Source organism: Schistocerca serialis, chromosome 2 (assembly GCF_023864345.2).
Source record: "Schistocerca serialis cubense isolate TAMUIC-IGC-003099 chromosome 2, iqSchSeri2.2, whole genome shotgun sequence".
Taxonomy (NCBI): Eukaryota; Metazoa; Arthropoda; class Insecta; order Orthoptera; family Acrididae; genus Schistocerca; species Schistocerca serialis.
The window spans coordinates 830,005,854-830,023,454 of NC_064639.1; the positions used below are offsets into that span (position 1 = coordinate 830,005,854).

The 17,601-nt window shown below is 44.5% G+C and overlaps 2 protein-coding genes across 4 annotated transcripts in view; one reads left to right on the forward strand and one right to left on the reverse strand.

The window, feature by feature from the left end:
• Positions 1 to 8,188, reverse strand: part of LOC126458097 (targeting protein for Xklp2-like) — a 136,863-nt gene extending 128,675 nt beyond the window's left edge. Inside the window, exons 1-2 of one of the 3 annotated variants that reach the window (XM_050094920.1) lie at positions 8,050 to 8,187; positions 7,285 to 7,378 (exon numbers count right to left, since the gene is read on the reverse strand). In XM_050094920.1, the coding sequence (XP_049950877.1) occupies positions 7,285 to 7,378; positions 8,050 to 8,080 (125 nt within the window). In that variant the 5' untranslated portion in view covers positions 8,081 to 8,187. Of the gene's footprint in view, positions 1 to 7,284; positions 7,379 to 8,049 lie in introns of all 3 variants that reach the window. The other 2 variants (XM_050094921.1, XM_050094923.1) reach the window with 2 other exon arrangements.
• A 171-nt stretch (positions 8,189 to 8,359) lies between these two features.
• Positions 8,360 to 17,601, forward strand: part of LOC126455741 (uncharacterized) — a 76,564-nt gene continuing 67,322 nt past the window's right edge. The window contains exon 1 of the mRNA XM_050091508.1: positions 8,360 to 8,494. The gene's annotated coding sequence lies outside the window, so the exon portion shown is untranslated. The remainder of the gene's footprint in view (positions 8,495 to 17,601) is intronic.

Here is a 17,601-nt window from a genome sequence, read left to right on the forward strand (position 1 = left end):
ATAACGAAAAGTGTGAGGTCATCCACATGAGTGCTAAAAGGAATCCATTAAACTTCGATTATATGACATCAGTCAAATCTAAAGGCCATAAATTCAACTAAATACCTAGGTATTACAATTATGAACAACTTAAATTGGAACACACAGAAAATGTGGGTAAGGCTAACCAAAGACAGCATTTTAGTGGCAGGACACTTAGAAAACTTAACAGATCTACTAAGGAGATTGCATACACTACACTTGGTCCGTCCTCTTTTAGAATACTGGTGCGTAGTGTGGGATCCTTAGAAGATAGGACTGACGAAGTACATCAAAAAAGTTCAAAGAGGGGCAGCACGTTTTGTATTATCGTGAAATATGGGAGTGTGTGTCACTGAAATGACACAGTATTTGGACTGGACGTCATTAAAAGAAACGGATTTTTCTTTGTGATTGAATCTTCTCACGAATTTCCAATCACCAACTTTCTCCTCCAAATGCGAAAATATTTTCTTGACACTGACCCACATGGGGAGAAATGATCACAATAAAATAAGGGATGTCAGAGCTCATACGGAAAGACATATGTGTTCGTTCTTTCCACGCGCTATACGAGATTGGAATAACAGAATTGTGAAGGTGGTTCGATGAACCCTCTGCCATGCACTTAAATGTGATTTGCAGAGTATCCATGTAGATGTAGATCTAGATGTAGCTGGAATGAAAAACAATGGAGAGAGAGTTCTTGTATTGGCTACTGAAAATGCAGAACACATTTCCAAAAGTATCCCACTCATATTCCCCAAGGGAGGAGAAAAGAACAGCAAAAGGATAGGCATGCAACACAGAAGGGAAAAGATGCTGCAAAGGCCGGGGCCCCGTGGTAGCCAAGCACAAAACCTCCAGGGCGGCAAGTTCCCTTGGACGAGGGGGAGGGGGAGGGAGATAAGGCGGGTGAGCCTGTGGAGTAACTAGAAAGCCAACAGACACAGTGTCAGGAGGTTGTGGGGCAAGGAGGTAGTGAAAAAAAGGAGAGGAGCAGGGAAAGATGGGTGGATGCATTGACAGAGAGCAGCAAATAAACAGGGTGGGAGATGAGAATGGGGGGGATGTCCATGAACAGAAGGTCAACAGGGCCTAGATGTAGGGAAGGCACATAAACTCCATATGACACCAAAAATTTTTACAGATGGTCTTACTGGGAGAAAATCTGAAGCCAGTTTCGATGCTCCACGAGTGGAGGCGATCGAGACATCCTTGAAGACGTCATTCAAGAAGGCTGGTCCGTTGAGAGCAGCAGTAGACTGCAAAATTGTCAACAAGGAAGGAGTCCAAGACATTGGAAAGGAGACAATCCATAATTGGATTTATGGCAATGGCAAACAGTACAACACTTAGCACGGAGCCCTGGGGCACCCCGTATTCTTGGGAGAAAGTATGCAATAGAGTAGGGTTCACCCGCACTTTAAATGTGCATTCCGTCATAAATTCGTGGATGACAAGGAGTAGCCGACCTCAAAAGCCCTAAGAAAACAGTGTGCGGAGGATGCCTGTCCCCCAACAGCTATTGTATGCCTTCTCCTGATCATAAAATATAGCTACTGTTTGACATTTCCTGAGAAACTTGTTCATCATATAAGTGGAAAGAGCAACAGGATGGTCAACTGCAGAACGATACTTTCAGAATCTACATTGGGCACTTGTTAAAAGGTTATGGGACTCCAGCCACCAGCCTAAATGGCAATTTAGCATATGCTCCATAACCTTAGAAACACTACCTGAGAGAGAGATTGTGCACTAGCTGGAGGGGAAATGTTTGTCCTTTCCAGGTATCGGAACAGGAATGCCGATAGCTTCCTACCATCATCTGGGAAAGGTACTGTCGGATCAAAGTCTATTATAAAGGCGAAGGAGGTAGCACAGTCTAGGGTATAATAGATGCAGCAACATTTGGACGTGGATTCCATTCGGACCCGGAGCAGAAGAGCGAGAGGAGGAGGGTGCATGTCTGAGTTCCCACATAGAAAAAAATAGCATTATAGCTTTCACGATTTTGAGAGGAAAAAGCAAGAGGTCCACTCTTTTGCTACCAGTTTTTCAGGAGAAAGGTTGGTGGGTACCGTATTTACTCAAATCTAAGCCGTACTTTTTTTCCGGTTTTTGTAATCCAAAAAGACGCCTGCGGCTTAGAATCGAGTGCAAAGCAAGCGGAAGTTCTGAAAATGTTGGTAGGTGCCGCCACAACTAACTTCTGCCATCGAATATATGTAGTGACACAGGCATGCTTTGCAGGCACGAAGATAAATACTGGCACCAAAACCTCTGCATCAGTAAATAAATTTAAAAAAAAAAAAAAGGTGGAAGACGAGCTTTTTTTCTCCGCCCCGAGTTTCGACCACTACATTTTTATACATTATCCAACGAAGTAAATACAAATTCCGCATTGTTCATCTTCGAATGTAGCAGAATTTCAATGTACTACGAAAATCCGACTGGCAAGACTGTTTGGGATGTTTGTCAACATGGCCAACTCTACTTTCTGAATTTTATCCTACCTGTGAGAAGAGATGGTTGCTAATAGGAACCTGATGCAATGTGAATCACATGCAGTATTCTCTTCACCTTGAGAATAATACGAATATCAACATTTTCCCAGGTATTTTTTCGTGTTTGCAGCTATCTTATTTAAATCCTGTTTGCCTAATAAACTACGAAACTAGAGTGCGACAACAGCAATCGCAGAAGAATATACGTATCGTGTCATGTTTATATCCGTATTATACTTATGCCTAATAGTGATACAGTCAGAAATGAAGCACAGCAACTGACTAGATTTTTAATTTTAAGATGACTAATTTCTGTGCAGAATTTGATGTACTAAAGAAGCAGCCGCAAAGATGTTCAAACGGAGAAACATTTTCGCCGAACTCTCGTTCAGAACATGTTCTATCATACACAGTCTATTATTTGGTTCTTTTTGATCATTATCAAAGAAGCAGCAGTGTAAGTAACAACAAATAGCAGTCTCTTGCCATTGTTTCACTAATGAGACAATTCCTCTCTTTTTTTTAATTGTGAGCGGCAGTAGCGCGCACAAAAGCAAGCCACGCTGTGAGCGGCGACAGGCCGTAAACACCCACTATCAGAACGCGACAAACAATGCACGACACAGTACAGTAATGCATTTTCTGCTTAAAGTGACGTAAACACCTATAACAAAGAAAACGGCACTTATCAGATCAAGGCAAAATAAGCAATCTATTCAAACCAGACGAAGCACGTGAAAAAGGAAGGGTACTCGTATAAATACGGACGGAGCACCTGACGCATAGCAGTGGGTACCTGGTAAAGCTTAACTGCTAAGCTTACGACTCGAACCAAACTACTGTAGCTGTATCATCATTCATTCGACCTAAATTGTGTCTCAGATTACAATGAAAAAAAGTTGGTCCGATTTGGAGGTGCGGCCTAAAACTTTTCTCTCCCCTTGAATTTCGAGTCTCAAATTTCAGGTGCGGCTTAGGTTCGGGAATTTTTTTTTCCTTGATTTCGAGTCTCATTTTTTCAGGTGCGGCTTAGATTCGAGTAAATACGGTAATTAGAAGAGCTTGAAACCGCAGCAAAGTGCCAATCCAATGAGTTAGAGAATGCAACTGGGTCCATTAAGGTATCCTGCGCAACAGTCAGCCAGAGATCAGGGAAAAGCTGCGTGTGCAGGATATCTGTCGGATTCAACTCTGAACAACTGTTAACAGGGTGAAAGGATCAAAGGAGCTGGTAAAGAAATGCCAGATTGTCTTCTTGCTACCTCGTATGATGCGACAGCATTGCGCATGTAACTGCTTGTAGTGGATACAGTTGGCCACATACGAGGATAATGGTGGAAAACGTGAGGAGCATGTCTCCGCTCATGTACTGCGTTATGGCATGCCTCTTTCCACCAAGGAACTGGGGAGCACCAGGGCAAAGGGGAGGAACGGGGTACTGAATGTTCCGCAGCTGTAAAAATAACTTCCGCAACATGAGTGACTTGATCATCGATGCTAGGGAAATGACTGTCATCAAATGTTGCTAGAGAAGAGAAAAGTGTCCAATCAGCTTGAGAAAACTTCCAGCATCATGGAGGCATAGATGGCAGTTGTGGCTGTAATCAAAGGACACAAGGAAAATGGTCACTTGAATGTGTATCAGCAAGAGCTAGCCGAACAGTACTGCCCGAAAGATTCAGATGAGAGTAGGCTGACATGGAGGTAGACAAAAATGTCAGGTTCCCAGTGTTGAGGCAAACAAGATCCACTTGGTGGAAGAGTTCAATCAATAGGGAGCCCCTCTGACAAGGATGCGGAGATCCCCAATGCGGGTGGTGGGTGCTGAAGTCCCAAACTAGTAAATAGGGGGGGTGGGAGCTGACCAAGAATATGAAGGATTGGTTGGTTGGTTTGTGGGATTGAAGGGACCAGACTACTACGACCATCGGTCCCGTTTTCCACGTACTTTAAACACCCACAAAGAATAAGAACAAACAATGGGGCCGACAAAAGACGACAGAGACCAGAAAAAAAGAATTAAAACCACACTGAATGTGACAGTGGTTGGCTGACCATAGAAACAAAAAAGGAAAAGCCAACCACCAAGAAACGCACTATAAACCCCAGTCTAAAATCGTAGCCCAAAGGCCAGACTCAACACAAAAAAAAGGACAAACACTTAGATCAAGCAATAAAAAACCCCTGCACAAATAAAACTCAAAACTAAATCTGCCATCTCAACGTCACCCGAGAAAAGTGCAGGAAACTTACCAGGAAGCGCAAACATCTGCCTGAGCAGAGTTAAAAATGAGAGACCCGCAAGGAGGATCGCCACGCACCAGTAGCCTCCTTGATGGCCCAAAGTTTGTTGGGTGAAGGAAGGGTGCGCCATTCTTCACCCCAGGTGCGAAGTACCTTCTGCCGCAAAACTGACCTGAGGTCACTTCCGAAAGGCCAATCTCCAAGGCTGGTGCACCGACAGCCTGTTTGGCCAGCATGTCAACACATTCATTTCCCGGGATGCCGATATGACCCAGGGTCCACACAAAGACCACAGAGCACCCGCAATGGGATAGAGTATGGAGGGACTCTTTGATAGCCATCACCAAATGAGAGTGAGGGAAACACTGGTCAATAGCTCACAAACCGCTCAGGGAGTCACTACAGACAACGAAGGACTCACCTGAGCAGGAGCAGGTATACTCAAGGGCGCAAGAGATGGCGACCAGCTCGGCAGTGAAAACACTACAGCAAGCCGGCAACGAGTGATGTTCATAATGATTCCTAGAGTTAGAGCATAACAGACACGACCAGCAACCATCGAACCGTCAGTATAGACTATGTCAGAGCCATCAAACGCGGCAAGGATTGAAAGAAAGTGGCAGTGGAGGGCCTCGGGAGGGACTGAGTCCTTCCAGCCCTGTGCCAAATCGAGCCGAAGGCATGGGCAGGGCACACACCACAGGGGTATATGCTGAGGGGCCTGGAAAAGAGGTAGGAGAGGGAAAACCTCAAGCCCAAAGACAAGAGCTCTGACGCAAACCGCGATTGTACACCTTGACCAGGGTCACCGCTCCGGAACATGGACGCCCGACTGAGGGAACAGGAGACGATAATTGGGATGCCCGGGCAAGCTACAAACGTGTGTAGCATAAGCGGCCAGTAACCATTGGTGCTGGAACCGCAATGGGAGGGACACCTGCCTCCACAAGTATGATGTTGACAGGGCTTATCCGGAAAGCTCCAGTGGCGAGTCGGAGCCCGCTGTGAAGGATGGGGTCAAGCAACTACAATGCGGAAGGTGATGCCAAACCTTAAGCCAGGCTCCCATAATCTAGACGAGACTGAATTAACACCTGGTACAGCCGTAGAAGGGTAGACCGATCGGCACCCCAGCTTATCTGGAAAACCGGAGACCAGTGGTATCAATTCATGGAGCAACATCACAAGAACAAAAGCTGGAACATGGAGTACCCCAAGGGTCCGTCATAGGGCCTCTCCTGTTCCTTATTTATGTCAATGATATAGGTTATAACAACATTATATCAAGTAAAAGACAGGGGCACTGCAGGCTTATATTCAACCAGATAGGAATTATTAGTCTTCAGCCAGTATGTGTTTTTATGTCTCATCAGCGTGAAAGAAAACCAAGGAGTATTCAGCATGAGGCAAGATATACACAATCACAATACCCGTAACAAGAGGAGCATCGAAATACCCAGGTGTCGGCTGACAGGAATGCAAGACAGCTTTCCAGTGGTTGCCCTAAAGATGTTCAACTCACTGCCTCAAGAAGTGCAATCCCTGCCGCTTGGAACATTCAGATGGAGAGTAGCACAGGACATGAAAGAATGCCCATTGTACTCCATTGGTGAATTCTTTAATGGGGACCAAAGTGAATGGACAAACAAATATTGTTTCTATTAAGTATAAATGTCTTAATTTTGTGAATATTTTTAAAATGTATATATGTAATTAATCTTGACGCAGTTTGTCCAGCCATGGCTGGTAAATGACACAGATCTAGTAATAAAGTAATAGCAATAAAGTATTAAATTGAGGAGGGGTGTTCAGGTTGAAATTCAATGATTATATCTGTGGCTTACGTTGAGTAACTTCAAAGATTTAAAAGTACACTAGTTATCATTTTTCACTACTTAGGGTCCTTTCAAAAATAAATAAATAAATAAACAAAATAAATATAATCAACAAATGGTTTTAACATTTTGACAGTGTTATTTAAGGGAGAGAAACTGAAAATTTATCATGTTACAACACTCCTGTTACCACCGAAAAGTTGAAAAGTAGCTTACACTACGAGAGCATCGAACAGTTTTGCTGGTACTGATCACAAAAATTAACTGATAATACCAAAAACTTAGTTCACACCAGAGCCACAGGGATTTGACCTTCATCTGTAAAAGATGAAGCCTATTTTCTTAAAAATCACACCATTGCTTTCTTTAGTCAGCAAGTTACATATGGCGTAATGAAACCAGAATTTAACTAGACAATATATGATGGGCAATCTAAGATTTATTTCTTATCTCATACACTGTTTCTGGGAAATCTGTACTGTTCTCTCAGTGATGCTTTGGGTTGTTTCAGAAAGCTGTCACAGTTCCACCTGCAAGAGTGCCCTAAGAAACCAAACTCTAGTTACGTATTACCTTTTCTTACCTTTTGCAATTCTGTGTCCATTACACACAATATGGAGACATTCATATGCAAAAAAAAAGTATATGCTTGCACTTAGTATAAGGGAGCAGGCTCTTACCCATTATGTGACTGTCCATCATCAATGACGATGGCACTCAGTTCATCACAGAGTGCTTTTGGTGAACTGGAGTTATCCAAAAGCAACTCTTCACCTGAAATAGTATCGCAATTATGTATTAGCGTATTTCACAATCATATTTAGGGACCGAAACTGACTGTTAAGCAGTCCATGGTTTGGCAGTGGCTCTAGTACATCATGCAGTTAACATAAAATCAAAATGTCGCAGAAAACGCAACTTCCACCACTACTGCATGGAACTTAACACTTCCCCGCTGGTGATGCTGTCGGAGGTTTCCTTAGAACGCAAAAACACAACTGTCAAGCTCCTAAACCACCATGGACAACTGATTAATAGTTATGGTACTTTAATATTGCATAGAATACAGGAGAGAGATGGGTGCATGGGCTACGTGTCAAATGATTTATAAAAGCAAGCCTTCTTAGATTATATCACGTTACGTGTAGCAGCTTCTTGGCAATTTTACTAACGGTCACATTAAAATTAATCTACTTTAAAACTACAGAACAAAACCTCCATTCGAGAAATATTCTATAGGAATAACTACGAACAGAGTCAGCTGTTTTTTTGAAATGGGAATTGCAGATCAATTTCTAACATTGAAAACATTATGCGCAGCAGTAAAGTCTTATAATGTATTACAACAGAAATCTGTACTCCCATTTTAATTTTACCAATACATTTCAAACAGTCATTGTAAATCTAAGTTATATGTAAAAACAAATAAACCAAAACAAATAAACCTTCACCACAATCCGTGCCACTGTCACTCATGATAATTGCTTAGTTGGATAACTGAATAACAATTTCAAATATCGTGCAACTACGAAATGTATTCGTCTTTGGTCTGATAAGGGGTACCAATACACTCCCCTCGCGAAGTTGGCGAACTTTAACTTAATAAGAAATGGGTGTATCATTACGTACAACCCATAAATTTTTATTCTGTCAGCAAGATTCATAAATAAATCCTTTGAGAATCTTTTTCGGGTTTTTATAGACACCACAATTGCAACTCCAGACTACAGCAAAGATATCTGATAAACAAAGAAAATGAACATATGTCTTTGGGCTTAGTGGCGGTTCTACATTTGAATGTACACCGATTTGGGATAGAGTAGTGACAATTTGTAAGAATAATTGGTTGTTCATTGATTAGCAATCTAGCCGTTTGTTGTTGCAGTGGGCGTAAGTATAACTAATATACTGCATCGATGAAGTTATATTCAGAATAGTACATTATTTTGATACACATTATATGCAATTGAGACATGAAAAATGCCTCTGCATTCGATTTCATATTATTTCATGCATTGGTCCGTTAGCATTCTACTGTCAAAACCATTGCATGAAGTGTGTTACGATTCAGAAACTGTGTGCGTTGTTTTTTTTATGTTACGGTAGTATTGTTAATTTCTCTGAGTTACACGGATTGCAATGTGTGTGAGATACATATTATGTCCCTTAGAATAAGTACTGGTGTGTTTATAGAAAATGAAGTGGACAGACTTCAATTTGAAACAAATTTTGCTTAATTGTGCCTTACAATTGGCAGTAACGAAAATATGCGGCCCATCAGTGTGTATCTGAAAACAATGTGTGCGTCTGCCTAGTATTGAAAATTTATTACTACAAATAATTTATAGTTGAGTGTTCCCCAACTCTCCCTTTTGAGTTTTCACTTAGACTTGTCGACTTTTTTTTGTGAGCACAAATTGTAATGCATGTGATTTAAATAAATACATTATACTATAGTTAGTTTAATGTAAAACGTTTTTAAATTTGGTCAGAACTGAGTTTGCTTTACATTTTCAGCCTTCCACTAAAAGTTTCTTAAAACTATGATTTTTTTCATCTTGTGCCAAAATTTCCTCATCATGTTATAGTTACTTTCTATATAGAGTAGCCTATCTGTGCAATATTAAACTTAATTAGGAAATGATTAGGGGGGAGATGGTTCCTAATATTGTACATCTAATGTGGGCTGACCCTTCTACCAAACGGTCAGTTTCAATACTTGGTTGCAAAAATAAAATTATTTTGTAGGATAGGTGGAACATCTTGTTTCCAACCTGAAGACTGATTTGGTGCAGCTTTCCATACTGTTCTATCATCATTTTCATCTCCGCTTAATGTCCAAGCCTTGGCATCCCTCTAAGACTACCACACTCCCCCTGCACGGGCCCTCTCCCTCCCTCCCCCCCCCCCCCCATTACCAAAATGACAATTCGTTGATGTCTCAAGATGGGGTCCTATCCACCAATCCTTCCTTTTTAATCAAGTTGTGTTGTAAGTTTCCTTTTCCTCCACCTTCCTACATCCCTCCTCTGTCCCCAGCCCATTTTAATCCTGTACCTCAATGCTGTACGTAGGCTTATCCACGTGGTCCTCAGCATTTTTCTCTAGCACATCATTTCAGAAACTACTATTCTTTCCTTGATTGAACTGCTTAACAACATTTCACTTCTGTACAAGGCTGCACTCCATGCAAATACCTTCAGAAAAGACATCCAACCACCTAAATTTATATTTTCTGTAAACAGATTCTCATTCTCTCCTTCACACACACACACACACACACACACACACACACACACACACACACAATAATTGCTTTTCTTGCTATTGCCAGCCAGAATTTTAAACCCTCCATACATCGGCCATTGTTACTTAGTTTGCTGCCCAAATAGAAAAATATTGTTTCTACTTTTTCTTATCTACTAATACCTCAGCATCGTCTGATATATTTATATTCGGTCATTCCACATCAAAGGGACCAACATGTCCCCACTCGACCCTCTCCTAATCTAATGAAATTTAGTGTTGATATCCTATATGGTCTTTGATGGGTGTATACCAGATCTCAGTCCAATATCTTCAGTGATTGAATTTTTAGGGCAACCCCCTCACCCCTTTCTGCTGCTCAGTTAATTTGATGTGCACCTTCCCCTTTGGGGCTTTCCCAGAACATGTCACAGAGGTGCCCTCTTGGCTGACCTCAATCAATTTAACTTCATCTGCTTTTAACGCGGGAGCTCCCACAATCCTTTCAGACTCAATAGACACCTATTCCCATTTGGACCTCTCCTTCTGCACTGCCCAGCTTGCCCACTGTCCGGAGTTGTCCGTTGTCTCTGACACGTACTTGAGCGACCATTTCCCATGTGTTCACCAGGTAGAGTATCTTACAAACGTTATCCTTACTGCTGCAGAAAGTTCCGTTCCTTGCACTTCCTCTTTATCGCGCCATCGGAACTCTGATTTCATACAGTTGCTTCTCTTTCATCCAAAGGTCTCCATAATTTTTTGTAGCCAGCATTTATCCCGTAATTATGTTCTTCCAAAATCTTGCGTGAGTCCTCTAGCCATTCCCACTTAATTTCTGTACTCATTTTTTAGACAGCTGTATTTTCTTTCACCTGCTTTTTTATGTTCTTAATTTTTATATTTTTCCTTTTGTCAGTTAAATTCAGTGTTTCCTTTATTATCCAAGGTAATATACATGGTTTTTCAAATTTATTCAGGGCCCATATCCATGACTTCTACGTTTTGGCAATTCTTTCAGTTTGAATTTGCAAATAATAGCCAATAAATTATGATCAGTCTCCACTTGCCAGTGGGAATGTCTTACAGTTTAAAACATGGTTTTGAAGTATCTGCCTTACTGTGATACAATTGATCGAAAACCTTCTGGTGCCACAAGGTCTATTCCACATACACAATCTTCCGTCATGATTCTTCAACAAAGTGTTAGTGATGATAAAATTACGCTCTGTACAAAATTCTACCAGGTAGCTTCCTCTTTCACATATTTCACCCAGTCTGTTTGCCCCTACTGTTTCTCCTCCTTCTTTCCCTATAACTGAATTAGTCACCTATCACAATTAGATTTTCCCCTTCCTTAACTGTTGGAATAATTTCTTTTATCACATTTTTCATTCTTCAGTCTCTCCATCCATGGAGCTGGTTGGCATATAAACTTGTACTGCTGTGGTGGGTGTTGGCTTCATATCTGTATTGGCTGTTATAATGTGTTTAGTACATTACTCACAGTAACTTACCTGTATTCTTAGTTTCTTTTTACTATTAGACATACTCTTACACTACCCTTGATTGATTTTGTATTTGTATCTCTGTACTCAATTGCCAAGAAGTCATTTTCTTCCTCCCACCTCAGTTCACTAATTTTCACTATATCTGATGTCAACATATCCATTTTCCTTTTTCAGTGCTCATAATTTACTTACCTGATCAAGGAATCTTAACATTCCATGCTCCCCCTGTGGGTCCGGGGGTAAGAATAGGCCCTAGGTATTCCTGCCTGCTGTAAGAGGTGACTAAAATGAGTCTCACATGTTTTGGCCTTTATGTGATGGTCCCCTGTAGGATTTGACCTCCATTTTTCAAAACTTTCCTGAAGAGCGAGCCAATTGGGGAAGGGCGCCTTACATGGTGCGCTGTGTCCATCGTGCATTGAGATCTTGAGCCCACTTTCTCATCGTCATATTGCAGTCATGCCCATTCTCCATCTCTTTCGTGAGGGCACCTTCTTGGGTGTGTTTTCCACAATGCACTATGCAATATCACTTTCTGTGCCAACGATGACCATGGACTTCTTTGAACCTCGTATCCAGCACAGTAGCCAGTCCGTTTTGGTGGGGCCTCCATGTACCCTGTTGGTTGTAGCCCCTGACAACACAGGGATCGCTCTGCTGATGCCTGCGCCGTTAACTCCCCACGTATGCCAAGGAGTAGATGCCTGTCACTCTGGGGCATCGGGACTCCTGGCAATGGCCATCCTGCCTGGTGGCCTTGGCTGCGGCTGGGTGATGCTCGTGGGGAGGGCTCCTCATCGGAGTGGGTGGCATCAGGGCAGATGACACACGGTGATGCATAATATGTCATCTCTTGCTGGTGGTCTGCCGCCAGCAGTCTCTAAGCGAGTAAAGTCTAACTTTAACACTAAGAAATATGACCCCAAGTCGTTCCCCTCCCTGGCCACACAATGGGAGGAACTCCAGGCGAAGGGTGGCAGTGAAGCTTATTTGCCCCAGTACCTCATATGTACGACAGTTGATAAGGAATCTTTCATATCCATGAAGCCTGAGTTTTTTGTAGATCATTTGGTGTACAAGTTTGGGGAGGTGGAGGGTTTTTCCAAAATGCGCTCTGGGTCAGTTTTGATAAAAGCAGCATCCTCTGCCTGATGTTACTGTTACCATCAAGCCTCATACGAGCTTAAATATGGTCCAGAGTATTATATTCCACAAGGACCTACTTTTACAGTCTGATGAAGAGCTGCATGCCAATTTAGAACGGCAAGGTGTTCATTTCGTCCAGTGCGTCCATCAGAGTCCGGGGGATAACCAGGTTGCCACCAGTGCCTTCATCTTGACCTTAGAGTGTGACGCATTCCTCGAGAAGGTCAAGGTGACTACCGCTGTGATGTTAAGACATATATCCCTCCCTTGATGCGGTGCTTTAAGTGCTGGAAGTTGGGCATATGTCTTCCCGCTGTACTTCCAGCCTCACCTGTTGAGATTGTGGACATCCATCGCATCCCAATACTCCATGCGCCCCGCCTCCCATCTGTGTCAACTGCGGTGAGCATCATTCACCTTGCTCATCAACTGCAGGGTTTTATAAAAAGAGAGGAAAATAGTGGAATAAAACTTTCTGGACTGACACCTACACTGAGGCTAAGAGGAAATTTAAGCGCCTACATTCTGTGGCTATGACCTTCTCATACGCTGCCGCTACGAGAACAGTTCTCGCCCTCATCAGTTCCTCAAATTCCTGTCTCCTCGTAGAACTGGGAGACTACACCTGCCCCCTTGATGGGGGGGGGGGGGGGGGGGGGCACTTCCGTCCTAGTTGCTACCACACCACCTACTTCGGAAGCAACACCCCCCCCCCCCCCCCCCCACACACACACACACACACACACACACACACACACACACACACAAAAAAATTGGATGGAGATTTCAGTCCCCACTTCTGTGCCGGAGAAGCATAAGTCTTCTTCGGCTCCTCTCGCTAGGAAGGGGTTTCTTGGGTCACTCCCTTCCCAGGTTTCTGCTAGTAGAAAAGATGACATCCTCCAGTGGCTGAAGTGGCCAAAAGCAGCTGGTTGTAGGGCTTCACTCTCATCCTCAGTCCCGGAGACTGATTCAGTGAAGTCTTCCCAGCCAGGGAGACTCAAGGAATAGCATGAGAAACCGAAAAAGAATACCACTAAGAACAAGAAACTTGAGGTGGCACCCACACCACCGCTACCTATGAGCTCTGTGTATGATGATGGGGTGGAGATTCTGGCATCTGCTGAGGACCTGGATATCACTGGATCCTCAGGCACAATGGATATAGACTGCTCAGGCAAAAAGTCGGTGCCAGCAGGTGACCCTGGGGCATAAACTGCCTCATTGAATGTCCCATGTCTTCCCAGTCTAACAATGTTGTCATCCTCCAGTGGAAATGCGGCTGTTTTTTCCACTGCCTGGATGTGCTATGGCAACTTTTAAGCTTTACACCTGCTTTCTGCATTGCCCTCCAAGAAACCTGGTTCCCAGCAAAGACCCCTGCCATCTGCGGCTGTAAGGGATATTACAGGAACTGTAGCGACTATAATAGTATCAGGTGGAGTTTGCTTTTATGTCCTAAACTCAGTCTAGTGAATCTGTGCCCCTTCAAACCCCTCTTGAAGCTGTGGCTGTCAGAATCAGGATGACGCAAGAAATAACTGTCAGCAATGTATATCCTCCTCTAGATGGTGCAGTACCCCTGAATGTATTATCTGCACTGATTGATCAACTCCCTAAACCTTTCCTACTTTTGGGAGATTTTAACACCCATAACCCCCTTGTGGGGTGGCAACGTGCTTCCTGGCCAGGGAAGAGATGTCGGAACTTTACTCTCAGTTCGACCTCTGCCTCTTAAATACTAGGGCCGCCACACATTTCAGTGTGGCTCGAGGTAGTTACTCTGCCATTGATTTATCAAATTGCAGCGAATTCCACTGGAGAGCATATGACTGCCTGTGTGGTAGTGACCACTTCCCCATCTTCCTGTCACTGTCCCAGTGTCAGGCACACGGACGCCTGCCCACATGGACTTCAAACAAGACGGACTGGGAAACTTTCGGCTCTGATGTCACCGTTGTCTCTGCCCCACATGGTAGCATCAATGTGATGGTTGAGCAGTTGACTACCACAATCATTTCTGCGGCAGAAAACGCGATCCCTCTCTCTTTAGGGTGCCACTGGCGAAAGATAGTTCCTTGGTGGTCGCCAGAAGTCGCTGAGGCAGTTACAGAGCGTCGGCGAGCTCTACAGTGGCATAAGACACCCTTCTCTAGAGCATCTGATAGCCTGTAAGCAGCTCCGTGCCCGTGTACGACAGCTTATAAAACGATGGAAACAGGAGTGTTGGGAGAGGTACGTGTCGACCATTGGGTGCCATATGTCACCTTCCCAAATCTGGACAAAGATCAGACGTCTTTTTGGGTACCAGACCCCAACAGGTGTCTCTGGCGCCACCATCAATGGCGTGCTATGTACCGACGCAAACGCGATTGCCAAGCACTTTGCTGAGCACTATGCTTGGGTCTCTGAGTTGGTGAACTACCCCCCCAACCTTTTGTACCCACATGTGGCGGATGGAAAGGGAAGTCCTGTTGCTCACTACATGCCACAGTGAACCCTATAACGCCCCATACGGAGTGGGAGCTCCTCAGCACCCTTTCTCATTGCCCCGACAGCTCCTGGGCTGGATCAGATCTACAGTCCGATGATTAAACATCTCTCGTCTGACTACAAGCGCCATCTCCTCGTCATCAACTACCAGATCTGGTGCGATGGCGTCTTTCCATCGCAATGGCAGGAGACCACAATCATTCCAGTGCTAAAGCCTGGCAAAAACCTGCTTGATGTGGATAACTATCATCCCATCAGCCTCACCAATGTTGTTTGTAAGCTGCTGGGACGTATGGTGTATCGACGGTTGGGTTGAGTCCTGGAGTCATGTGGCCTACTGCCTGCATGTCAGGGCGGCTTCCACCAGGGGCATTCTACCACTAATAATCTTGTGTCCATAGAGTCTGTCATCCCAACAGCCTTTTCCAGATGCCAATACCTTGGTGCCGTATTTTTTGATCTACGCAAAGCGTATGACACCACCTGGTGACATCATATCCTTGCCACATTATACGGATGGGGTTACCGAGGCCTGCTCCTGATATTTTAGTCCAGAATTTCCTGTTGCTGCGTACTTTACCTATCCAAGTTGCCTCCCACAGTCCCCCCTTCCCCCCATATCCAGGAGAATGCAGTCCCACAGGGCTCTGTATTGAGTGTATCACTATTTTTAGTGGCCATTACCAGTCTAGCAGCAGCTGTAGGGCTGTCCGTCTCACCGTCTATGTGCAGACGACTTCTGAATTTCATACTGCTCCACCAACACTGGTGTTGCTGAGTGGCACCTACAGCGAGCCATCCACAAGGCGCAGTCATGGGCTCTCGGCCATGGCTTAGAGTTTTCGGCTGCTAAGTCGTGTGTCATGCACTTCTGTTGGCGATGTATCTTTCATCCGGAACCAGAACTTTACCTTCATGACGATCCACTCACTGTAGTGGAGACATATCGATTCTTAGGACTGGTTTTCAATACCCGATTGACTTGGCTTCATCACCATCGCCAGCTTAAACGAAAGTGCTGGCAGCACTTCAGTGCCCTCTGCTGCCTGAGCAATACCGACTGGGGTGCAGATTGCTCTACTCTGCTGCAGCTCTACAAAGCCCTTGTTCAATCCCACCTTCACTACGGGAATGTGGTTTATGGTTCAGCGGTGCCCGCAGTGTTGCGTGTACTTGACACAGTGCACTACTGTGGCATTTGCCTAGCGACGGAAGCTTTTAGGACGAATCCGGTGACCAGTGTCCTGGTGGAGGCCGGAGTCCCTCCATTGCAGATCAGACTTGCACAACTGCTGGCCAGTTCCGTTGAACACATGCGTAGCTCTCCTGAACATCTGAATTGCTGTCTCCTTTTTCCACCCGCGGTAGTCCATCTCCCACATCGGCAGCCCACGTCAAGGCTAATGATCATGGTTCACGTGTGATCCCTTCTGTCTGAATTGGAGTCCTTCCCTTTACCACCTCCCATTCAGATCCATCTGTAAACACGTAGGCCACAGATTTGTCTGGACCTTTCACATGATTCTAAGGACTCAGTTACTCCTGCCGCTCTCCACTGTCACTGCCTCTCGATTCTTTACTTTCTCTGGGGCTCTGAATTGGTTTACCCTGAAGGCTCGATAGCTGATGGTCACGTTGGCTTCACATACATTCACAGAGGCCATTTTGAACAGCATTCCTTGCCTGATGGCTTCAGTGTATTTACTGCAGAGCTGGTGGCCATCTCCTTGTGCACTTCAGTATATCCATTCATGCCCCGAGGAATCGTTTCTTCTGTGTACTGACTCCTTGAGCTTATCGACCAATGCTACCCTCGCCATCCTTTGGTCCATCTATGCCTTGAACCGGTCAAATCATTCAGTGATGTTTGTGTGGACCCCAGTATATGTCGGCATCCCAGGCAACGAGCTGGCTGGCTGGCAGGCTGGCCAAACAGGCTACATGGAAACCGCTTCTGGAGATGGGCATCTCTGAACCTGACCTGCATTCTGACTTATGCTGTATTGTTTTTCGGCTTTGGGAGACGGAATGGCATAACAGTACACACAACAAACTGCATGTCATTAAGGAGACTGCGAACGTGTGGAAGTCTTCCATTCGGTGCCCTCACAAGGAATCAGTTCTCCTCTGCAGGCTTCACATTGGCCACGCTTGGGGCGACCCATGGTTATCTCTCGTGCCGTGAAGACTTGCCTGGGTGTCGGTGCGGTGCCCGGGTGACAGTGCCCATATTCTGGTGCACTGTCCCACTTCGACTGCCCGGCGGCGAAATCTTGAGTTACCGGACTCATTGCCACTAATATTATATGACAACGCCTCATCGGCTTATTTAGTTTAAAGTTTTATTCATGAGGGTGGGTTTTACCATTTGGCCTAAGTTTCAGCACATGTCCTTTGTCCCTCTGTGTCCTCCACCCTAGTGCTTCAAGGGTGGAGGTTTTAATGTGTTGCAGAGTGGCTGGCTTCTCCATTTTTATTCTTAAGGTCTGCCAGCCATGGTAATCTGCTTTGTTGTTTTAATCTCTTCATCCCGTTTCTGTGGTTTTCTTTTCCCCTTTTGTCTATTTACATCTTTGTTGTCCTTCCTCGTTCTTCTGAGTT